Here is a 24,813-nt window from a genome sequence, read left to right on the forward strand (position 1 = left end):
GCTGACTGCCACGTTTGCACAGGTGCCAGTGCAAAGCTAGATGATACAGTTGATAAAAGTCTTCTGCAGCTCTTTTATCATATGTGCTTGTCTGATAGAGATGTCTTGGATACCACGGTGTACCTAAAATGGCAAGAGATCCTCTGACACCTTAATCCTTCCTTAATAAGTCGGGAGGGATGCACCTGCCTTTGCGGACTAGGAGACAGGAGCGTGGGCTCCCTGGGCTGCAGTGGAGAGAGAGTCCTCTGGTTGTGTTGAGTGCGGTGATAGCTCAGCCACCTCACCCACCTGAGACAGTAATCAAACTGCCTCCCTGAATTGAACTTTTAAGGATTATTTCTTAACCTCCCTTCCAGAACAGTTTCTGTTTTGGAAAGATGCTTCATTTTGCAATACTTTCCCGTGACAACGTACTTGCTGATTCAGGTTGTGAGAGTCTGCTTGGTCTTAAAAACAGAGGATAGGATTCAGTTTCAGGTTAAGGCATCAGATTTAGGCATCTGCATATAAACATTTATATATAAGTTATACACATAAATTTCTGTCACGAGTGAGGAATAAACCAGGTGTCAATGCTAAGTCCAGAGGGCTACTCAGGTTGTCAGGAACAGCTGAGAAGTTGAGATAGCAAAAATTATCACCTCCTAGCTGGTCATCTGAATTGCTCTTTAGAGTCCATTGGCTGTATCAAGTAGGCATCCAAATAATTTGTTCAGCTGTAGCAGTCTGGTACCACTTGAGACATCCTGGTGTGACCTGTCATTCATCCAACTTTCGTTCCAGAGGAGCACAAGGCCTCCAACATCCCTGCATCAAATGTGACGGCCGCCTTCAGATGTCTCAGATACCCTACAGCATATCAAGTGACATTTATTAGTGTCTTCCACAGCATTATTAATGTAGGCATTCTGCTACTCTCCTTTTACTCACGAAGACTCAGGATGCAGCAACTGTGACCATATACTACTCGGAAACTTTCTTGTCAGAGTAAAGCCTTGAAACATCTTAGACAATACAGCGTAAAGACAGAACATGAACAGTAGGAGCTGCAGTGACAAGAATGCCATAAGATCCTAGATATACGTTAAGGTGGTTGGACATATTTAATTTGTTAGATGTGGTCTGTGTGCTAAATTTTTTATTTTTAATTTAATTTTATTTTTTTATTTTACTATGAATTTACTGCAGGAAAAGGATACAAGTCTATGGACATTTGTCCAAAAGAGTAGATGATCTCTGTCATAATGAGAGTGCCTGAAGGACTGTTTTACTCCAGAAGTCTGTTTCGTGTTTCTTCCCATGTTAAGAAAGGATATCAAGAACTGGGATTTTAACACATAATCTTTTGATCTAACATTGAATTTTGATTTTCTAAAGAGGGTAGTAACTCTGTTGGGCATTAAAATGTAATAAAATAGGTGTTCTTCTGTTAAATATGTGTAATTAGACTGCAACCAACATGAACAGGTGTTCAGATAAACGGACCATGAGAAAACTTTCTAAGCATTTTCTCATTTCTCTGGTCACCATAACAGATAATATAAAATGAATGGTATGTTGTGTCTGGTACATTATTTTCCATGACAGATTTTTTTTCCCCTTCAGAGAGAAATATAAGCTCTTGTTACACTTCTCTTGCAAGAGATTTGAGTTGACTTTGTTACTATTTCTTATCTTGACAGTTAAACCACTGGAATAATAATGGCCAGGGAAAACCAAAGCATAGTGACAGAATTCATCTTTCAAGGCCTTTCCTCTCAACCAAGGACACAGACTGTTCTTTTCATAGTGTTCCTGGTTTTTTATCTGTTCACAATGGTTGGGAACATCACGATCATTACAGTGATCAGAGCTGATTGCCAGCTGCAGTCACCCATGTACTTTTTCCTTGCCAACCTGTCCTTCTTAGACATCTGCTACGTCTCCAGCAACATCCCCCAGATGCTGGTGAACCTCTTGACCAAGAAGAGGACCATCTCCTTCTCTGGATGTGCTGCTCAGCTGTATTTCTCTCTGGCTTTTGGCATGACAGAGTGTGTCCTGCTTGGGGTCATGGCCTATGATCGATATATGGCAATATGTCACCCCTTGCTCTACACCACTGGCATGAACAGGAAGGTTTGCGTTCACATGGTCGTGGCTTCCTGGACCGGCAGCCTGCTGAGCTCCCTGGTCATCACCAGCCTCACCTTGCGGCTGCCCTTCTGCAGGCCTGACATCATGAACCATTACTTCTGTGAAGTGCTAGCAGTGCTGGCCTTGGCCTGCTGCGACACCGCCCTCGTGGACTTGGTCATCTTCATCTTCAGCATCCTCATAGTGTTCATCCCCTTTCTTCTGATCATCACCTCGTACGCCCATATCCTTTCCACCCTCTTGAAGAGTAAGTCTGCACATGTACAATCCAAGGCCTTCTCCACCTGTGGATCCCACCTGATGGTGGTAACCATATTCTATGGGACAGCCATCTACATATACATGAGTCCTAAGTCAAGGCTTCCACAGGACAGGGACAAAGTGGTTGCAGTGTTTTACACCATTGTAGCCCCAATGCTGAACCCCCTCATCTACAGCTTCAGGAACAAGGACATGAAGCGTGCCCTGAGAAGGGTGATGAACAGACCCAATAGGCTTTTCAGGGATTTGTAGTATTGCATTTAGTTCTATGAATTGAAACAATACTCAGATGTGATTATTTCTCTACCTGTAATTGTCCTAGACTTATTTTACAAAGACTGAGATGAAATCGTAAATGTGCTAAATTCAACATTACCTAAACAAAAAGACCTTGCATACAAATAGCTTTCTAAATAACGTTTGGGATTTGGTCTAAAACGCAGAGGCTAAATAAAGACATTGTGACTTCAGCCTGCCTCACTCTGGCAATTCATTTAAAATAGAAGTGGAAAATGTCGATAGCATCATAGGAAGAAAGAAAAAAAGAAGAACAAAGAAAAAATAGTTAAAGAACTGTAAGAAAAATAAAGTGCTTTATATAAAGCTTAAAATGTATTTAGCTTCTGAAGGGTTTTGTAATTAACCTAAGAGCATGCAAACACTTAAGTTATGTTGCAAACATGAGCTGCTACTGTGATTTCTCTTCAGACCTGAAGATTTTTCAACATCTGTTATGTTGGTTAGCAAATAAAACTGCCATCTTCTCCAATAAAGGGTGCAGTTGGTTGCAGCTAGTATTTATCCCCTTGTGCTGGGAGCATTTTCTCAACCCTGTTTCCTTAACCCACTTTGCTTCCTCTGTAACTGATTTCTGCCCCTCTTAATTCCTACTGCATTTCAGTCCAACTCTGGGTCCTCATGGGCCAAGATCCTTCAATGTTATTTTGTCATGTGGTCCGCTGACAGTAGATTATGTTGTTTTCTGATATGGGTAGGGCATAATCAGACATGAATATCAGATAGGGGTTTTCTTTCTGTAACTCAAAGACAGACCCTTAGGTTTTAAGTAACCCAAGCAAGATGAAGAGCATTTCAGAGCTCCTGAACTTACTGACAATTAAACTAACCTTTTTAAAGATGTGCTTTGTCACCACATTCATGCAACATAGGTGTTTTTGTTCCCCACCCACTGGCTTTCTCAGTCATGGATGACCATGCATCCTTTTTTCTGTAGTGTGGGTTTATTTGTTATTCAGTGACATTATAGCCAAAATCTGGATACCTTTGGATGCCACTGTAATTCCAATCTCATATCTGAATCCCCCATTGGCTACAGAGGGAGAACGCCTCTCCATGGACTGATCAACCTTCCTTATGTAGACGTATTTTGATGACTAAGGTTAGATGGGATAATTCAAGCCTAGAGACAGGTTGGGACGTTGGGTACATGAGGGCTTGGGAGGTTGGTGCAAACCTGTTGGGGAGAAAGAGTGCAGGAGGCACATTATGCTGGGTGTACAGATGTGAATGTTGGGTAAACCCAGACTCTGGAAATTCAGTTCACAGTTTATGTTAGTTTGAGGTATTATTCCAACACAAGGGCCATCCTGCAGGCATAAGAGAACACAGGGATTTATTCAGGTCCTGTGAAAGCAAGCCACTCTCCAGTTTGCCCAGCAGCTTCTGTCATCTTGAAGATCTATAATGGACAATTTTGGCCTTTGAAATCTGTCCCTGGTGTTCCATGAGACTCCAGAGATATCTCATGCCCAGAAGAAGCAATTACCAACTACTCTGCTGTTTAGTTTCTCTTCCTTTTTTTCTTTTTTTTTTCTCCAGAGGAAAAGTTAATTACACCCCAGTGTACTGTCATATAAAATGACCCAAATTAAGTGCAACAACTATTGGGGAAAAAATAATCCAGCCAGAATGCAGAGGAAACTCTGCTCTTGAGCAAAACAAGAGGGATTTGTTTCACCTGCCTGTTGGTATCTCAAGTGTCCCCAGAAGCCACCTCATGCTAAAGTAGAGAGTGTTAGCTAAGGAGCGCACATGTGAAGTTAAATGAGATGATCCCCACTTGGGATATCAAAGCCACAGTAATTTCTGATGTTTTCTGGCTGCGTTCTCCAGGGTTGGAGCACTCTTGGACAATCAAGAGGAAGAGTTATGCATGAGCCCTTTAAAAAGCCAGCAACCTGTGAGACTTTATCCTGCACCAAGCTGGACTGAAATAGGCTGCTAGGTTTTACTGTTAGGAGAACACAAAAATACATATGCATATGTGTGCATGTACAGCATAATGCACAGCACTGTGTCCCAAAGAAGCCAAGCTAATAATTATTGCATCAGAGAGTAAAGGAATTTGAAGTGTCAAATTTATTTTGCCACTGCTGTTTGGCCATAAAGTTAGAGGGCGTATTTCACATGAAGTATGAATTCATAATTCTAAACAAGAGTCACATAAAGTTCATATCTCCTCTGTGAAATGCCATAGAAATAGCAGGTTCATCCTGGTGTGCCAGAGTGAGCACCTTTCTACAAAGCAAGCAAGCTCAGTGAGGTCACAAACTAAGACCTATTGGGGATCTCAGTCAGCGGTGATTTGGTGACTTTTTTAATTTAAGGGTCTCAATTGCAAGTGAAGAAGAACAACCAGTAAAGCAAGCACCTTTAGCAAGATATATAAGATATATGTAGGTTTTTATATAGGGCACCATGCACCTGTTACAAGGTAAGGAGTGCGCCTATGGGACATGCTGGAGATGGTGGGGAACAGCATGTGCAACTGAAGCCGTCCAGTGCTTTGCCCAGGAACCACTCAGGGCTCCGCAAGTTGAGATTTGGTTGCAAGTGTTTTGTCTCTGTGGAAGAAACTGCTTTACGCAAAGTGCTTCCAGCTACCTTGGAAGAGCAGGGAGCTGCACTAGGACTTGGGAGAAGCCGTGTGGTGGGGAACGCAGGGTTGCTACCATGATGATGTGCAGGTAATGGAGGCCTTCAAAAGTACAAATGAGACACATTCGAGGCTGTTTCTGCGACTTGCATTATACTCACCGCAGTGTCTCATTTGTGCATCTCTGTTCCTTGTCCTCCTGCCCTGATAGATTTGATGAAAACATGCCGTTTTCTACAGTCACTGCCTGTGTGAGCACAACCCGCTTCTGGCATTGCTTATCACTTCTGCTACTAATTTCTATCATACCATGTCTTCCCAATACTGAACATTGGCTCACAACCTAGGAGCAAGAATACAGAAAGCACTATGTCTTATGGTGCTACATTAGAAAGGCTGGCATACAATTTTAAGAAAAATACGTCATTTTTTCTGCAAACAGAACATAAAGGCAGAGAAAAATTACAGCTCATACAGCTGTAATGAGCTGGCCTTCAGTCAAGCTCTGTCTTGTGTCAAGGTTTTCCTCTACCCCAGTGTTGTCTTTCTGTGCATCAGCCTCCCAAGTGCAGCCTTCACTTCCTCACTTCTCAGGCTGTAGATCAGAGAGTTCAGCATGAGGATAACCAGGGTACAGACCACAGCAGCCACTTTCTCTTCATCCACTGAGCAATGGGAGCTAGGATGCATGTAAATACGGAAGATGGTTCTGAAGAAGAGGGTGACCACAGTCAGGTGGGAAGTGCATGAGCTGAAGACTTTCAGCTAGCCCTCAGCAGAGTTGTCCTCAGGATGGCAGCAAGGACATAGGTTTAGGAGATGACAACAACGCTGCTGCTCAGGGTGCCGAGTGAAAAGTATAGCTTTTTCACAGTGAAAAGTATAGCTTGCTGCTCTGTGTGCTGAAGCAGGTGCAAAAGATCACTGCTGGGGATACCACAGATGAACTGGTCGATTATGCTGGTGGCATGTCCCCCAACACTACACATTCCCCTGCATGAGGGGCTCCCCAAAGAGCAAAGGATTGGAGAGCCCCATGCCCTGGGCCAGACCAGCAGAGGGGGGGCACCTGGGCAAAACCAGCAGGAGCCACACAGCTGGCCCCACACCTTCCCTCTCATCTTCCCACCCTCGGCCCTCCCAGAGCCACTGCCATGCCTCCGCATCGTTGCAGACGCGGTGGGCGCCCACGGGCCCTTCGCCCTCTTGCCACTCCGCTTCCCCAGAGTGATGGAGGGGAAGGAGGAGGCGCGGGGCTGGGGCTCTGTGGCAGGTCCCGCTGCCAAAAGCCACCCGGCTGTGGTCCTGGGCTGCAGGTGGCCCTGCTTGAGCAGGGGGGGTTGGACCAGCCTGCTCCTTGCCGATCTCAGCCACTCTGTGATTCTGGGACTGGGGTTCCCAACCTGCTCTCGGGGATGGGAAGCTGCCCGTGCGCAGCAGCAGGATGCCCAAAGCCGCAGGACCCCTGCTCTGGGTGGCTGCGCTGCCGGGCGGAACCCGCAGCAGGGGGGGAGCGTGGCTGTGATGCGGGGCTGTGATGTCACTGAGGTGTCCCCGCCCACAGGGCTGTGACCTCGCAGCAGCAGCGTTATAAGACACGTGGCGCCACCAAACCAGAGCTCCCAGTGTGGCCGTGTGGGACTCTGCACCATGAGCGACGGCAGCATTCTTCTCGGCCTCGGCATCCTCTTCCTGGCTGCTGGGGCCATCCTCCTCACCATCAGCCATTGCCGAGAGGTACGGGGCCGCTCGGGGCCAGGGGGGCCACTCGGGGCCAGCGCTGGTGGGAGCTGGCTCCAGCTGCAACACACTCCTGTGCCCACAGGGTGATAGCCAGAGATGGCGATGCCGAAGATGGCGATGCCGGAGACAGAGGCAGAGAGTGGTGGCACCAGAGCCCTGTAAGTCCCCTGACGGTACCCCGGGGGTGCGCAGGTGCCCCCCCAGGCCAGGCCAGGGCCTCTCAGAGCAGACTAGCCCCGGTGCGGAGCAGCCTGAGAGGATGGCCCATGGGTGGTCACAGTGTCCCTGGAACCCCACGGCTCAGGCAACCCCTCCCTGGTTTGCAGGTGCTCCCGGGGGCCCCCAGTACGGGCCCTGGCGCTGCATCCCCGGCTGCCCCCACTGCATCAAGGCTGCCCAGGAGCTGCAGCAGATGGTGATGTCTGCATGGGCTGGGACTGGGACCTCCGCCACGCTGGATGCTGGCACCTGGCGGGCGGCGTGGCAGGACCTGGAGGAGCTGGTGGAGCAGGGCCACCTGCCCTGCCACAGCTGCAGCTCCTCCAGCTCCCCCGAGAGCTGGAGAAAGACGTGCCCGACTCAAGATGGACGAGCCCCCGTGGAGAGGTCTGCCCCTTCCCCTGGACCTGTGCGTGTTGGCAGAGCGTCTTCAGCCCTGAAAATGCACGTGGCCAGGAAAGGACTAGAAGTGCGACTGGGGACCCTGCCCATGCCGGTGCAGCTGTCCCACCAGCGAGGGGCACGGCAGCAGAGCCGCCGTATCCTGCCGAAGCTCATCCAGCCGGGGCAGAGCCAGCCCTTGCCACGGCGCGGGCTGTGCCCCTCGCTGCAGGCAAAGGCCAAGGCCATTGCAGAGAACATCAAAGAGAAGGAAGACCGGAGGCTGTGGGGGGACCCCAACCCCACCGAGGAGTCCCTGGCCCTGCTGGTGCCATGCCCCCCACCGCTGCTTGCTCCCCTGGACCCGCAGCTCCCCCGGGAGCACAGCGTGTGGGGGCCCCGCACCGTGGGACAGGACAGCGCAGTGGGGCACACCATGGAGGGACAGTGGGAGCCACACAGCCGGCACGGCTCTGAGGAGAAGACAGCCAGCCAACGATCAGCACTGGGGAACGTGGTGAGCGAGGGCCTCCTGCGCCTGGACGGAGGCCTGTCGCCGTGGAAGGAGGAGTGCCAGTGGCCTTTTGCTTTAGCCATGGCCCCCCCTGCCCTTCCCAGCCTGGGCAACGGGGCAGCAGGACCAGAAGCAGGATCAGCTGCCATCCTGCCAAAGGAAGATATTGGCCATGTGAGCAACGCCACCACCCGGGGCGGGGGCCAGACCAACACTGAGGACAGGAACCGGCCCCACGCTGCAGCGCCTGTCATCGCATCCAGGCTGGAGCTGAGCCAGGAGGCGTGCAACAAACTGCGGATGCACATAGCGAGAAAATGCTTGGAGAACAAGCTGCAGAGGCTCCCCGTGGCAGTGCAGCAGTCCACGGAGATGCTGCAGCAGCCCCTGCCCAAGCTGGGCTGGGCTGGAGCTGGGCCCCTGCAGCCATGCTGTGCCTCTCCCCCCTTGCTGACACAGAAGCGGCTCGTCCGGCCGGACCGGGACATGCCGCAGCAGCTCGGGGCATCGCTCCCCTGCCCCAGGGCCCCCCCGACACTGGGCAATTGCCTAGAGCCAGTTCACTTCTATGGCCCTGGGCCCAGGCAGGAGGGCAGCCAGGCAGCCCTGGAGGCCAGCACCCTGCCCGGCACATCCTGCAGCTCCAGCGATGACATGGACACGACCGCCACAGGTGCAATGCTGAGGACACACCGGGGGGTGGCAAAGGCCTCGGCAGGGCAAGCATCCACCCTGGTCTCCCCAGGCCTCGGCCCAGCGTTCCCTGCTACGAACCCAAATCCTGAGCCCTGGCGAGGAGCACACGCGTGGGTGCCCCACGGAGGCTTCGTGGCACCAGCCCCAAGACACCCACAAGGCTACTGGGGCTGCAGAGCCGCTGATGGCGAGTTCCACTCGCTGACCGCAGCCGTCCCTCCGGAGGGGAGCACCAGTACAGAGGGGACCGCCAGCCAGTACAGCCCATGCTTGCAGCAGCGCTGCAGTGCCCCTGTCACCAGGCTCGTGTGCTCGTGCCACCTGCGGCCAGCCCAGGACGCCCAGGACACTGCGGCGGTGAGGACTGGCAACACCCTCCGCTCGGTCCTGGAGAAGATTTGCCAGCGGCGAAGGAATACGGCCGCATCTCTGGGGAGCTCTGGCTCTGAGTACAGCTGACATGTTGTGGACTGGCAGGGCCAGTCCTCCTGCACCTCCTGCTCTTCCAAACCTCTCCTTTCTTCTAAATAAACATGTCGCTTGCTCTCCAGAGACCTGTCTGAGGGGCCTCCACCCTGCTAGTGGGGCAGGGTGTGTCGGGGAGGGAAAGGGAGGGTGGGCTCAGGGGAATTCGGGAGGCTGTGCTGTCCCAGCAGGAGGACGAGGCCATGAGGAGGATAAGCCTGGCCAAGATGGCTGCTCCCCCTGGAGCTCCTCCCCAGCCCTGCCCCGGCCGTGGGAGGGGCTCAGCCTCAGCCCAAAGGCTGCAGCACCACGAACGAACGAACGTACGTGCAGAGGGGACTGCGGGCTCCGACAGCGGCAGGAACAGGCCGTCAGCCCCTTCTGCAGCCCCGCAGGTTTTACACCCGGCAGGGCAGGTCCTTTGCTTCATCTCCTAGGCTCACGGAATCACAGCATGCTTTGGCTTGGAAGGGACTTGGAAGATTCCAAAGTTCCAAAGCCCTGCCATGGCCAGGGATGCCTTCTACCAGACCAGGTTGCTCCAAGGCCAAGCCAACCCGGCCTTGAGCACTGCCAGCGATGGGGCATCCACAACTTTTCTGGGCAACCTGTTCCAGCGCCTCACCACCCCCACAGCGAAGAACTTCTTCCTTACGTCTCATCGAAATCTACCCTCTCTCAGTTTCAGGCCATTACCCCTTGTCCTATCGCTACATGCCCTTGCAAAAAGTCCCCCTCCTACTTTCTGGTGGACCCCTTTAGTTACTAGAAGGACCTGTGATCCCCTGAGCACAGCTGCCATGTTGTGGACTTCCAGGGGCAGAGAGGGCACAGCAGCATCCAAGCCCTGTGGGAACGAGGCAGGCCAAAAAGGACAGAGGTGGTGGTCCTCGAGGAGACAGTGCCCTGGCAGCTCCGAGAGCTCCCCGGGCTGGGGGGCATGGTTCCAGGGCACCTCCAGGAGGACGGACTTGCAGGGCAGATGGACTCCTGTTGGCCTCCCGCAGGGAATGCCACCCCAGGCGGCCATGCCACCTCCCACCCTAACACCCTCCAGCCCAGCGGGGACCCCCAGCCAGTACAGCCCGTCCTTGCAGCAGCACTGCAGTGCCCCTGTCACCAGGCACTTGTGCCACCTGCGCCCAGCCCGGGACTTTGCTGCGTTGGGGACGGGAAAGGGAAGGTGGGCTCAGGGGAATTCGGGAGGCTGTGCTGTCCCGGCAGGAGGACGAGGCCACGAGGATAAGCCTGGGCAAGACAGCTGCTCCTCCTGGAGCTCCTGCCCAGCCCTGGCTGTGGAAAGGGCTCAGCCTCACCCCAAAGGCTGCAGCACTAAGAATGTGCAGAGGGGACTGCAGGCTCTCATAGCAGCAGGAAAGGGCCATCAGCCCCTTCTGCAGCCGGGCAGGTTTTACACCTGGCACGGCAGGTCCTTTGGCTCAATTCAACCTCTGGCCCAGGCCTTCCCTGACTGTGGCTCCCTGCAGCCCCAGCACAGGCAGGCTCCCCAGGCCTGGTGGTGTCCGCAGGCCCTGCTGGCCCCCGAGCCCACCAGCACTGAGCCTGAGAGCCGTAAGCCAAGCAGCAGAGCTAAAGAACTACCCGCTGAGCTCTGCTCCTCCAGCCACCCACCAGCGCTGGGGAACAATGTGCGAGAGAGCCTCCTGCGCCTGGACGGGGGCCAGTCACCCTGGGGCAAGAAGCGCCTGTGGCCTTTTACTTTAGCCATGGACCGCCTTGTCCTTCCCAGCCTGGACAAGGGGGCAGCAGGGCCACAATCCAGACTGGCGGCACCATCAGCTGCCATCCTGCCATCAACCAGCAGCAACAGGTACGGGGCCGCTCCGAGCAGGGGGGGCCACTCGGGGCCAGCGCAGGCGAGGGCTGGCCCCAGCTGGGTGACTGCGCCACCCTCCTCTGCCCACAGGGTGACGGCCGGAGACGGTGACGCCGGAGATGGAGGTGGCACCAGAGTCCTGTAAGTCCCCTGAGGGTCCCCCCGCGGGAGGGTGCCCAGGTGCCCCCCCAGGCCAGGCCAGGGCCTCTCAGAGCAGCCTAGTCGCGCTGCGGAGCAGCCCGGGGGGACGGCCCACGGGTGGTCCCAGTGCCCCCGCGCCCCCCACGGCTCAGGAAAGCCCTCCCTGGTTTGCAGGTGCTCACGGGGGCCCCGTGTGCGGGCCCTGGCGCTGCAGCCCCGGCTGCACCGCCTGCATCACGGCTGCCCAGGAGCTGCAGCACATGGTGCTGCCTGCATGGGCTGGGACCGGGGCCTGCGCCACGCCGCATTCACTCAGCTGGCGGACGGCGTGGCAGGACCCGCAGGAGCCGGTGGAGCAGGGCCACCTGCCCTGCCACAGCAGCCCTGGCCGCTGCCACTGCATCACGGATGCCCAGGAGCTGCCGCACCTGGTGCTGTCAGCAAGGGCTGGGTCCGGGTCCTGTGCCACGCCGCATGCAATCAGCTGGTGGACGGCGTGGCAGGACCCGGAGGAGCTGGTGGAGCAGGGCCACTTGCCCTGCCGCAGCAGCCCTGGCCGCTGCCACTGCATCACGGATGCCCAGGAGCAGCAGCACATGGTGCTGTCAGCAAGGGCTGGGTCCGGGTCCTGTGCCACGCCGCATGCAATCAGCTGGCGGACGGCGTGGCAGGACCCGCAGGAGCTGGTGGAGCAGGGCCACCTGCCCTGCCGCGGCTGCACCTCCTCCAGGTCCCCCGGGAGCCTCAGTCTCTCCCAGAGCCTGAGAAAGGTGGGCCTGACTGGAGATGGAGAGGAGGTCTGCCCGCTCCCCCGGACGCTGCGTGTCGTTGGAGCCTCCCGTGCCCTGAAGATGCACGTGGCCAGGACAGGACTGGAAATGCGGCTGGGGACCCTGCCTGTGCCAGCGCAGCTGTCCCAGCAGCGAGGGGCGCAGCGGCAGCCGGGTCCTGCCATAGCTCTGCCAGGCAGGGCAGAGCCAGCCCTTGCCACGGTGCAGGCTGTGCCCCTGGCTGCAGGCGAGTGCAAAGGCCATTGCAGACAACGTCCACGAGGAGGAAGTCTGGAATCTGGGAAGGGACCCCAACGCGACCAAGGAGCCCCTGGCCCTGCTGGTGCCACGCCTCCCACCGCTGCTCGCTCCTGTGGACCCACAGCTCCCCCAGGAGCGCTGCGTGTTGGGGCCCCTGGCCCTGGGACAGACCAGGGCAATGGGGCACCCAGGGAGGGACAGCAGGAGCTGCACAACCGGCACGGCTCTGCGGAGGATCCAGCCATCCAAGCACCAGCGCTGGCAAACGCGGGGAGCCAGAGCCTCCTGCGCCTGGATGGGGGCCAGTCACCCTGGGGCAAGAAGCGCCTGTGGCCTTTCACTTTAGCCATGGACCCCCCCTTGTCCTTCCCAGCCTGGACAAGGGGGCAGCAGGGCCACAATCCAGACTGGCGGCACCATCAGCTGCCATCCTGCCCAAGAATGATGTTGGCCATGAGAACAACTCCAGCACCCAGGGCAGAGGCCAGGCCAACACTGCGGAGAGAATCCGGCCCCACGCTGCAGCGCCTGTCATCATCTCCAGGCTGCAGCTGAGCCAGGATTTGCACAGCAAATTCTGCATGCATACAGCAAGGAAATGCCTGGAGATCAAGCCGCAGAGGCTCCCCGTGGCAGTGCAGCAGTCCACGGAGATGCTGCAGCAGTCCCTGCCCAAGCTGGGGCGGGCTGGGGGTGGGCCCCCGGGGCCATGCCGTGCCTCTCCCCCCTTGCTGACACCGAAGCAGCTCGTCCAGCCGGACCAGGACACGGCGCAGCAGCTCGGGGCATCGCTCCCGTGCCCCGGGGCCCCCACAACACTGGGCATCTGCCCAAAGCCAGTGCATTTCTATGGCCCTGGGCCCAGGGAGGAGGGCAGCCAGGCAGCCCTGGAGGCCAGCACCCTGCCCAGCACACCCTGCAGCTCCGGCCACGAGATGAGCAGAGCTGCCACGGGTGCAGTCCTGAGGACACCTCCGGGGGTGGCGAAGGCTTCGGCAGGGTGAGCGTCCACCCTGCTCTCTCCAGGCCTCGTCCCAGCGTTCCCCGCTACGGACCTGAGTCCTGAGCCCTGGCGAGGGGCGCACGTCTGGGTGCCCCACGGAGGCTTCGTGGCACCAGCCCCACAAGGCCATTGGGGCTGCTACAAGACACAGAGCAGAACCACTGATGGCGACTTCCACCACCTGACCACAGCCATCCCTCCGGAGGGGACCACCAGCAGAGAGGGCACCGCAGCATCCAAGCCCTGTGGGAACGAGGCAGGCCAAAAAGGACAGAGGTGGTGGTCCTCGAGGAGACAGTGCCCTGGCAGCTCCGAGAGCTCCCCGGGCTGGGGGGCATGGTTCCAGGGCACCTCCAGGAGGACGGACTTGCAGGGCAGATGGACTCCTGTTGGCCTCCCGCAGGGAATGCCACCCCAGGCGGCCATGCCACCTCCCACCCTAACACCCTCCAGCCCAGCGGGGACCCCCAGCCAGTACAGCCCGTCCTTGCAGCAGCACTGCAGTGCCCCTGTCACCAGGCACTTGTGCCACCTGCGCCCAGCCCGGGACTTTGCTGCGTTGGGGACGGGAAAGGGAAGGTGGGCTCAGGGGAATTCGGGAGGCTGTGCTGTCCCGGCAGGAGGACGAGGCCACGAGGATAAGCCTGGGCAAGACAGCTGCTCCTCCTGGAGCTCCTGCCCAGCCCTGGCTGTGGAAAGGGCTCAGCCTCACCCCAAAGGCTGCAGCACTAAGAATGTGCAGAGGGGACTGCAGGCTCTCATAGCAGCAGGAAAGGGCCATCAGCCCCTTCTGCAGCCGGGCAGGTTTTACACCTGGCACGGCAGGTCCTTTGGCTCAATTCAACCTCTGGCCCAGGCCTTCCCTGACTGTGGCTCCCTGCAGCCCCAGCACAGGCAGGCTCCCCAGGCCTGGTGGTGTCCGCAGGCCCTGCTGGCCCCCGAGCCCACCAGCACTGAGCCTGAGAGCCGTAAGCCAAGCAGCAGAGCTAAAGAACTACCCGCTGAGCTCTGCTCCTCCAGCCACCCACCAGCGCTGGGGAACAATGTGCGAGAGAGCCTCCTGCGCCTGGACGGGGGCCAGTCACCCTGGGGCAAGAAGCGCCTGTGGCCTTTTACTTTAGCCATGGACCGCCTTGTCCTTCCCAGCCTGGACAAGGGGGCAGCAGGGCCACAATCCAGACTGGCGGCACCATCAGCTGCCATCCTGCCATCAACCAGCAGCAACAGGTACGGGGCCGCTCCGAGCAGGGGGGGCCACTCGGGGCCAGCGCAGGCGAGGGCTGGCCCCAGCTGGGTGACTGCGCCACCCTCCTCTGCCCACAGGGTGACGGCCGGAGACGGTGACGCCGGAGATGGAGGTGGCACCAGAGTCCTGTAAGTCCCCTGAGGGTCCCCCCGCGGGAGGGTGCCCAGGTGCCCCCCCAGGCCAGGCCAGGGCCTCTCAGAGCAGCCTAGTCGCGCTGCGGAGCAGCCCGGGGGGACGGCCCACGGGTGGTCCCAGTGCCCCCGCGCCCCCCACGGCTCAGGAAAGCCCTCCCTGGTTTGCAGGTGCTCCCGGGGGCCCCGTGTGCGGGCCCTGGCGCTGCAGCCCCGGCTGCACCGCCTGCATCACGGCTGCCCAGGAGCTGCAGCACATGGTGCTGCCTGCATGGGCTGGGACCGGGGCCTGCGCCACGCCGCATTCACTCAGCTGGCGGACGGCGTGGCAGGACCCGTAGGAGCCGGTGGAGCAGGGCCACCTGCCCTGCCACAGCAGCCCTGGCCGCTGCCACTGCATCACGGATGCCCAGGAGCTGCCGCACCTGGTGCTGTCAGCAAGGGCTGGGTCCGGGTCCTGTGCCACGCCGCATGCAATCAGCTGGCGGACGGCGTGGCAGGACCCGCAGGAGCTGGTGGAGCAGGGCCACCTGCCCTGCCGCGGCTGCACCTCCTCCAGGTCCCCCGGGAGCCTCAGTCTCTCCCAGAGCCTGAGAAAGGTGGGCCTGACTGGAGATGGAGAGGAGGTCTGCCCGCTCCCCCGGACGCTGCGTGTCGTTGGAGCCTCCCGTGCCCTGAAGATGCACGTGGCCAGGACAGGACTGGAAATGCGGCTGGGGACCCTGCCTGTGCCAGCGCAGCTGTCCCAGCAGCGAGGGGCGCAGCGGCAGCCGGGTCCTGCCATAGCTCTGCCAGGCAGGGCAGAGCCAGCCCTTGCCACGGTGCAGGCTGTGCCCCTGGCTGCAGGCGAGTGCAAAGGCCATTGCAGACAACGTCCACGAGGAGGAAGTCTGGAATCTGGGAAGGGACCCCAACGCGACCAAGGAGCCCCTGGCCCTGCTGGTGCCACGCCTCCCACCGCTGCTCGCTCCTGTGGACCCACAGCTCCCCCAGGAGCGCTGCGTGTTGGGGCCCCTGGCCCTGGGACAGACCAGGGCAATGGGGCACCCAGGGAGGGACAGCAGGAGCTGCACAACCGGCACGGCTCTGCGGAGGATCCAGCCATCCAAGCACCAGCGCTGGCAAACGCGGGGAGCCAGAGCCTCCTGCGCCTGGATGGGGGCCAGTCACCCTGGGGCAAGAAGCGCCTGTGGCCTTTCACTTTAGCCATGGACCCCCCCTTGTCCTTCCCAGCCTGGACAAGGGGGCAGCAGGGCCACAATCCAGACTGGCGGCACCATCAGCTGCCATCCTGCCCAAGAATGATGTTGGCCATGAGAACAACTCCAGCACCCAGGGCAGAGGCCAGGCCAACACTGCGGAGAGAATCCGGCCCCACGCTGCAGCGCCTGTCATCATCTCCAGGCTGCAGCTGAGCCAGGATTTGCACAGCAAATTCTGCATGCATACAGCAAGGAAATGCCTGGAGATCAAGCCGCAGAGGCTCCCCGTGGCAGTGCAGCAGTCCACGGAGATGCTGCAGCAGTCCCTGCCCAAGCTGGGGCGGGCTGGGGGTGGGCCCCCGGGGCCATGCCGTGCCTCTCCCCCCTTGCTGACACCGAAGCAGCTCGTCCAGCCGGACCAGGACACGGCGCAGCAGCTCGGGGCATCGCTCCCGTGCCCCGGGGCCCCCACAACACTGGGCATCTGCCCAAAGCCAGTGCATTTCTATGGCCCTGGGCCCAGGGAGGAGGGCAGCCAGGCAGCCCTGGAGGCCAGCACCCTGCCCAGCACACCCTGCAGCTCCGGCCACGAGATGAGCAGAGCTGCCACGGGTGCAGTCCTGAGGACACCTCCGGGGGTGGCGAAGGCTTCGGCAGGGTGAGCGTCCACCCTGCTCTCTCCAGGCCTCGTCCCAGCGTTCCCCGCTACGGACCTGAGTCCTGAGCCCTGGCGAGGGGCGCACGTCTGGGTGCCCCACGGAGGCTTCGTGGCACCAGCCCCACAAGGCCATTGGGGCTGCTACAAGACACAGAGCAGAACCACTGATGGCGACTTCCACCACCTGACCACAGCCATCCCTCCGGAGGGGACCACCAGCAGAGAGGGCACCGCAGCATCCAAGCCCTGTGGGAACGAGGCAGGCCAAAAAGGACAGAGGTGGTGGTCCTCGAGGAGACAGTGCCCTGGCAGCTCCGAGAGCTCCCCGGGCTGGGGGGCATGGTTCCAGGGCACCTCCAGGAGGACGGACTTGCAGGGCAGATGGACTCCTGTTGGCCTCCCGCAGGGAATGCCACCCCAGGCGGCCATGCCACCTCCCACCCTAACACCCTCCAGCCCAGCGGGGACCCCCAGCCAGTACAGCCCGTCCTTGCAGCAGCACTGCAGTGCCCCTGTCACCAGGCACTTGTGCCACCTGCGCCCAGCCCGGGACTTTGCTGCGTTGGGGACGGGAAAGGGAAGGTGGGCTCAGGGGAATTCGGGAGGCTGTGCTGTCCCGGCAGGAGGACGAGGCCACGAGGATAAGCCTGGGCAAGACAGCTGCTCCTCCTGGAGCTCCTGCCCAGCCCTGGCTGTGGAAAGGGCTCAGCCTCACCCCAAAGGCTGCAGCACTAAGAATGTGCAGAGGGGACTGCAGGCTCTCATAGCAGCAGGAAAGGGCCATCAGCCCCTTCTGCAGCCGGGCAGGTTTTACACCTGGCACGGCAGGTCCTTTGGCTCAATTCAACCTCTGGCCCAGGCCTTCCCTGACTGTGGCTCCCTGCAGCCCCAGCACAGGCAGGCTCCCCAGGCCTGGCCGGTGTCCGCAGGCCCTGCTGGCCCCCGAGCCCACCAGCACTGAGCCTGAGAGCCGTAAGCCAAGCAGCAGAGCTAAAGAACTACCCGCTGAGCTCTGCTCCTCCAGCCACCCACCAGCGCTGGGGAACAATGTGCGAGAGAGCCTCCTGCGCCTGGACGGGGGCCAGTCACCCTGGGGCAAGAAGCGCCTGTGGCCTTTTACTTTAGCCATGGACCGCCTTGTCCTTCCCAGCCTGGACAAGGGGGCAGCAGGGCCACAATCCAGACTGGCGGCACCATCAGCTGCCATCCTGCCATCAACCAGCAGCAACAGGTACGGGGCCGCTCCGAGCAGGGGGGGCCACTCGGGGCCAGCGCAGGCGAGGGCTGGCCCCAGCTGGGTGACTGCGCCACCCTCCTCTGCCCACAGGGTGACGGCCGGAGACGGTGACGCCGGAGATGGAGGTGGCACCAGAGTCCTGTAAGTCCCCTGAGGGTCCCCCCGCGGGAGGGTGCCCAGGTGCCCCCCCAGGCCAGGCCAGGGCCTCTCAGAGCAGCCTAGTCGCGCTGCGGAGCAGCCCGGGGGGACGGCCCACGGGTGGTCCCAGTGCCCCCGCGCCCCCCACGGCTCAGGAAAGCCCTCCCTGGTTTGCAGGTGCTCACGGGGGCCCCGTGTGCGGGCCCTGGCGCTGCAGCCCCGGCTGCACCGCCTGCATCACGGCTGCCCAGGAGCTGCAGCACATGGTGCTGCCTGCATGGGCTGGGACCGGGGCCTGCGCCACGCCGCATTCACTCAGCTGGCGGACGGCGTGGCAGGACCCGCAGGAGCCGGTGGAGCAGGGCCACCTGCCCTGCCACAGCAGCCCTGGCCGCTGCCACTGCATCACGGATGCCCAGGAGCTGCCGCACCTGGTGCTGTCAGCAAGGGCTGGGTCCGGGTCCTGTGCCACGCCGCATGCAATCAGCTGGTGGACGGCGTGGCAGGACCCGGAGGAGCTGGTGGAGCAGGGCCACTTGCCCTGCCGCAGCAGCCCTGGCCGCTGCCACTGCATCACGGATGCCCAGGAGCAGCAGCACATGGTGCTGTCAGCAAGGGCTGGGTCCGGGTCCTGTGCCACGCCGCATGCAATCAGCTGGCGGACGGCGTGGCAGGACCCGCAGGAGCTGGTGGAGCAGGGCCACCTGCCCTGCCGCGGCTGCACCTCCTCCAGGTCCCCCGGGAGCCTCAGTCTCTCCCAGAGCCTGAGAAAGGTGGGCCTGACTGGAGATGGAGAGGAGGTCTGCCCGCTCCCCCGGACGCTGCGTGTCGTTGGAGCCTCCCGTGCCCTGAAGATGCACGTGGCCAGGACAGGACTGGAAATGCGGCTGGGGACCCTGCCTGTGCCAGCGCAGCTGTCCCAGCAGCGAGGGGCGCAGCGGCAGCCGGGTCCTGCCATAGCTCTGCCAGGCAGGGCAGAGCCAGCCCTTGCCACGGTGCAGGCTGTGCCCCTGGCTGCAGGCGAGTGCAAAGGCCATTGCAGACAACGTCCACGAGGAGGAAGTCTGGAAGCTGGGGAGGGACCCCAACGCGACCAAGGAGCCCCTGGCCCTGCTGGTGCCACGCCTCCCACCGCTGCTCGCTCCTGTGGACCCACAGCTCCCCCAGGAGCGCTGCGTGTTGGGGCCCCTGGCCCTGGGACAGACCAGGGCAATGGGGCACCCAGGGAGGGACAGCAGGAGCTGCACAACCGGCACGGCTCTGCGGAGGATCCAGCCATCCAAGCACCAGCGCTGGCAAACGCGGGGAGCCAGAGCCTCCTGCGCCTGGATGGGGGCCAGTCACCCTGGGGCAAGAAGCGCCTTTCACTTTAGCCATGGAGCCCCCTTGTCCTTCCCAGCCTGGACAAGGGGGCAGCAGGGCCACAATCCAGACTGGCGGCACCATCAGCTGCCATCCTGCCCAAGAATGATGTTGGCCATGAGAACAACTCCAGCACCCAGGGCAGAGGCCAGGCCAACACTGCGGACAGAATCCGGCCCCACGCTGCAGCGCCTGTCATCATCTCCAGGCTGCAGCTGAGCCAGGATTTGCACAGCAAATTCTGCATGCATACAGCAAGGAAATGCCTGGAGATCAAGCCGCAGAGGCTCCCCGTGGCAGTGCAGCAGTCCACGGAGATGCTGCAGCAGTCCCTGCCCAAGCTGGGGCGGGCTGGGGGTGGGCCCCCGGGGCCATGCCGTGCCTCTCCCCCCTTGCTGACACCGAAGCAGCTCGTCCAGCCGGACCAGGACACGGCGCAGCAGCTCGGGGCATCGCTCCCGTGCCCCGGGGCCCCCACAACACTGGGCATCTGCCCAAAGCCAGTGCATTTCTATGGCCCTGGGCCCAGGGAGGAGGGCAGCCAGGCAGCCCTGGAGGCCAGCACCCTGCCCAGCACACCCTGCAGCTCCGGCCACGAGATGAGCAGAGCTGCCACGGGTGCAGTCCTGAGGACACCTCCGGGGGTGGCGAAGGCTTCGGCAGGGTGAGCGTCCACCCTGCTCTCTCCAGGCCTCGTCCCAGCGTTCCCCGCTACGGACCTGAGTCCTGAGCCCTGGCGAGGGGCGCACGTCTGGGTGCCCCACGGAGGCTTCGTGGCACCAGCCCCACAAGGCCATTGGGGCTGCTACAAGACACAGAGCAGAACCACTGATGGCGACTTCCACCACCTGACCACAGCCATCCCTCCGGAGGGGACCACCAGCAGAGAGGGCACCGCAGCATCCAAGCCCTGTGGGAACGAGGCAGGCCAAAAAGGACAGAGGTGGTGGTCCTCGAGGAGACAGTGCCCTGGCAGCTCCGAGAGCTCCCCGGGCTGGGGGGCATGGTTCCAGGGCACCTCCAGGAGGACGGACTTGCAGGGCAGATGGACTCCTGTTGGCCTCCCGCAGGGAATGCCACCCCAGGCGGCCATGCCACCTCCCACCCTAACACCCTCCAGCCCAGCGGGGACCCCCAGCCAGTACAGCCCGTCCTTGCAGCAGCACTGCAGTGCCCCTGTCACCAGGCACTTGTGCCACCTGCGCCCAGCCCGGGACTTTGCTGCGTTGGGGACGGGAAAGGGAAGGTGGGCTCAGGGGAATTCGGGAGGCTGTGCTGTCCCGGCAGGAGGACGAGGCCACGAGGATAAGCCTGGGCAAGACAGCTGCTCCTCCTGGAGCTCCTGCCCAGCCCTGGCTGTGGAAAGGGCTCAGCCTCACCCCAAAGGCTGCAGCACTAAGAATGTGCAGAGGGGACTGCAGGCTCTCATAGCAGCAGGAAAGGGCCATCAGCCCCTTCTGCAGCCGGGCAGGTTTTACACCTGGCACGGCAGGTCCTTTGGCTCAATTCAACCTCTGGCCCAGGCCTTCCCTGACTGTGGCTCCCTGCAGCCCCAGCACAGGCAGGCTCCCCAGGCCTGGCCGGTGTCCGCAGGCCCTGCTGGCCCCCGAGCCCACCAGCACTGAGCCTGAGAGCCGTAAGCCAAGCAGCAGAGCTAAAGAACTACCCGCTGAGCTCTGCTCCTCCAGCCACCCACCAGCGCTGGGGAACAATGTGCGAGAGAGCCTCCTGCGCCTGGACGGGGGCCAGTCACCCTGGGGCAAGAAGCGCCTGTGGCCTTTTACTTTAGCCATGGACCGCCTTGTCCTTCCCAGCCTGGACAAGGGGGCAGCAGGGCCACAATCCAGACTGGCGGCACCATCAGCTGCCATCCTGCCATCAACCAGCAGCAACAGGTACGGGGCCGCTCCGAGCAGGGGGGGCCACTCGGGGCCAGCGCAGGCGAGGGCTGGCCCCAGCTGGGTGACTGCGCCACCCTCCTCTGCCCACAGGGTGACGGCCGGAGACGGTGACGCCGGAGATGGAGGTGGCACCAGAGTCCTGTAAGTCCCCTGAGGGTCCCCCCGCGGGAGGGTGCCCAGGTGCCCCCCCAGGCCAGGCCAGGGCCTCTCAGAGCAGCCTAGTCGCGCTGCGGAGCAGCCCGGGGGGACGGCCCACGGGTGGTCCCAGTGCCCCCGCGCCCCCCACGGCTCAGGAAAGCCCTCCCTGGTTTGCAGGTGCTCCCGGGGGCCCCGTGTGCGGGCCCTGGCGCTGCAGCCCCGGCTGCACCGCCTGCATCACGGCTGCCCAGGAGCTGCAGCACATGGTGCTGCCTGCATGGGCTGGGACCGGGGCCTGCGCCACGCCGCATTCACTCAGCTGGCGGACGGCGTGGCAGGACCCGCAGGAGCCGGTGGAGCAGGGCCACCTGCCCTGCCACAGCAGCCCTGGCCGCTGCCACTGCATCACGGATGCCCAGGAGCTGCCGCACCTGGTGCTGTCAGCAAGGGCTGGGTCCGGGTCCTGTGCCACGCCGCATGCAATCAGCTGGTGGACGGCGTGGCAGGACCCGGAGGAGCTGGTGGAGCAGGGCCACTTGCCCTGCCGCAGCAGCCCTGGCCGCTGCCACTGCATCACGGATGCCCAGGAGCAGCAGCACATGGTGCTGTCAGCAAGGGCTGGGTCCGGGTCCTGTGCCACGCCGCATGCAATCAGCTGGCGGACGGCGTGGCAGGACCCGCAGGAGCTGGTGGAGCAGGGCCACCTGCCCTGCCGCGGCTGCACCTCCTCCAGGTCCCCCGGGAGCCTCAGTCTCTCCCAGAGCCTGAGAAAGGTGGGCCTGACTGGAGATGGAGAGGAGGTCTGCCCGCTCCCCCGGACGCTGCGTGTCGTTGGAGCCTCCCGTGCCCTGAAGATGCACGTGGCCAGGACAGGACTGGAAATGCGGCTGGGGACCCTGCCTGTGCCAGCGCAGCTGTCCCAGCAGCGAGGGGCGCAGCGGCAGCCGGGTCCTGCCATAGCTCTGCCAGGCAGGGCAGAGCCAGCCCTTGCCACGGTGCAGGCTGTGCCCCTGGCTGCAGGCGAGTGCAAAGGCCATTGCAGACAACGTCCACGAGGAGGAAGTCTGGAAGCTGGGGAGGGACCCCAACGCGACCAAGGAGCCCCTGGCCCTGCTGGTGCCACGCCTCCCACCGCTGCTCGCTCCTGTGGACCCACAGCTCCCCCAGGAGCGCTGCGTGTTGGGGCCCCTGGCCCTGGGACAGACCAGGGCAATGGGGCACCCAGGGAGGGACAGCAGGAGCTGCACAACCGGCACGGCTCTGCGGAGGATCCAGCCATCCAAGCACCAGCGCTGGCAAACGCGGGGAGCCAGAGCCTCCTGCGCCTGGATGGGGGCCAGTCACCCTGGGGCAAGAAGCGCCTTTCACTTTAGCCATGGAGCCCCCTTGTCCTTCCCAGCCTGGACAAGGGGGCAGCAGGGCCACAATCCAGACTGGCGGCACCATCAGCTGCCATCCTGCCCAAGAATGATGTTGGCCATGAGAACAACTCCAGCACCCAGGGCAGAGGCCAGGCCAACACTGCGGACAGAATCCGGCCCCACGCTGCAGCGCCTGTCATCATCTCCAGGCTGCAGCTGAGCCAGGATTTGCACAGCAAATTCTGCATGCATACAGCAAGGAAATGCCTGGAGATCAAGCCGCAGAGGCTCCCCGTGGCAGTGCAGCAGTCCACGGAGATGCTGCAGCAGTCCCTGCCCAAGCTGGGGCGGGCTGGGGGTGGGCCCCCGGGGCCATGCCGTGCCTCTCCCCCCTTGCTGACACCGAAGCAGCTCGTCCAGCCGGACCAGGACACGGCGCAGCAGCTCGGGGCATCGCTCCCGTGCCCCGGGGCCCCCACAACACTGGGCATCTGCCCAAAGCCAGTGCATTTCTATGGCCCTGGGCCCAGGGAGGAGGGCAGCCAGGCAGCCCTGGAGGCCAGCACCCTGCCCAGCACACCCTGCAGCTCCGGCCACGAGATGAGCAGAGCTGCCACGGGTGCAGTCCTGAGGACACCTCCGGGGGTGGCGAAGGCTTCGGCAGGGTGAGCGTCCACCCTGCTCTCTCCAGGCCTCGTCCCAGCGTTCCCCGCTACGGACCTGAGTCCTGAGCCCTGGCGAGGGGCGCACGTCTGGGTGCCCCACGGAGGCTTCGTGGCACCAGCCCCACAAGGCCATTGGGGCTGCTACAAGACACAGAGCAGAACCACTGATGGCGACTTCCACCACCTGACCACAGCCATCCCTCCGGAGGGGACCACCAGCAGAGAGGGCACCGCAGCATCCAAGCCCTGTGGGAACGAGGCAGGCCAAAAAGGACAGAGGTGGTGGTCCTCGAGGAGACAGTGCCCTGGCAGCTCCGAGAGCTCCCCGGGCTGGGGGGCATGGTTCCAGGGCACCTCCAGGAGGACGGACTTGCAGGGCAGATGGACTCCTGTTGGCCTCCCGCAGGGAATGCCACCCCAGGCGGCCATGCCACCTCCCACCCTAACACCCTCCAGCCCAGCGGGGACCCCCAGCCAGTACAGCCCGTCCTTGCAGCAGCACTGCAGTGCCCCTGTCACCAGGCACTTGTGCCACCTGCGCCCAGCCCGGGACTTTGCTGCGTTGGGGACGGGAAAGGGAAGGTGGGCTCAGGGGAATTCGGGAGGCTGTGCTGTCCCGGCAGGAGGACGAGGCCACGAGGATAAGCCTGGGCAAGACAGCTGCTCCTCCTGGAGCTCCTGCCCAGCCCTGGCTGTGGAAAGGGCTCAGCCTCACCCCAAAGGCTGCAGCACTAAGAATGTGCAGAGGGGACTGCAGGCTCTCATAGCAGCAGGAAAGGGCCATCAGCCCCTTCTGCAGCCGGGCAGGTTTTACACCTGGCACGGCAGGTCCTTTGGCTCAATTCAACCTCTGGCCCAGGCCTTCCCTGACTGTGGCTCCCTGCAGCCCCAGCACAGGCAGGCTCCCCAGGCCTGGCCGGTGTCCGCAGGCCCTGCTGGCCCCCGAGCCCACCAGCACTGAGCCTGAGAGCCGTAAGCCAAGCAGCAGAGCTAAAGAACTACCCGCTGAGCTCTGCTCCTCCAGCCACCCACCAGCGCTGGGGAACAATGTGCGAGAGAGCCTCCTGCGCCTGGACGGGGGCCAGTCACCCTGGGGCAAGAAGCGCCTGTGGCCTTTTACTTTAGCCATGGACCGCCTTGTCCTTCCCAGCCTGGACAAGGGGGCAGCAGGGCCACAATCCAGACTGGCGGCACCATCAGCTGCCATCCTGCCATCAACCAGCAGCAACAGGTACGGGGCCGCTCCGAGCAGGGGGGGCCACTCGGGGCCAGCGCAGGCGAGGGCTGGCCCCAGCTGGGTGACTGCGCCACCCTCCTCTGCCCACAGGGTGACGGCCGGAGACGGTGACGCCGGAGATGGAGGTGGCACCAGAGTCCTGTAAGTCCCCTGAGGGTCCCCCCGCGGGAGGGTGCCCAGGTGCCCCCCCAGGCCAGGCCAGGGCCTCTCA

At 61.3% G+C, this 24,813-nt stretch overlaps 1 protein-coding gene across 1 annotated transcript; it reads left to right on the forward strand.

Moving 5' to 3' along the window:
• Positions 1–1,704: 1,704 nt before the first annotated feature.
• LOC126047317 (olfactory receptor 2D2-like) lies at positions 1,705–2,652 on the forward strand. The gene has a single exon (XM_049820819.1). It carries the CDS (start codon positions 1,705–1,707, stop codon positions 2,650–2,652), a length of 948 nt encoding a protein of 315 aa, XP_049676776.1.
• The last annotated feature ends 22,161 nt before the right edge of the window (positions 2,653–24,813 follow it).

The sequence above is a fragment of the Accipiter gentilis genome, chromosome 17 (genome assembly GCF_929443795.1).
Source record: "Accipiter gentilis chromosome 17, bAccGen1.1, whole genome shotgun sequence".
NCBI classification, from domain to species: Eukaryota; Metazoa; Chordata; class Aves; order Accipitriformes; family Accipitridae; genus Astur; species Astur gentilis.

Coding starts and splice junctions, on each gene's coding strand:
- LOC126047317 (XM_049820819.1), top strand. CDS start 1,705: ATGGCCAGGGAAAACCAAAGCATAGTGACAGAATTCATCTTTCAAGGC.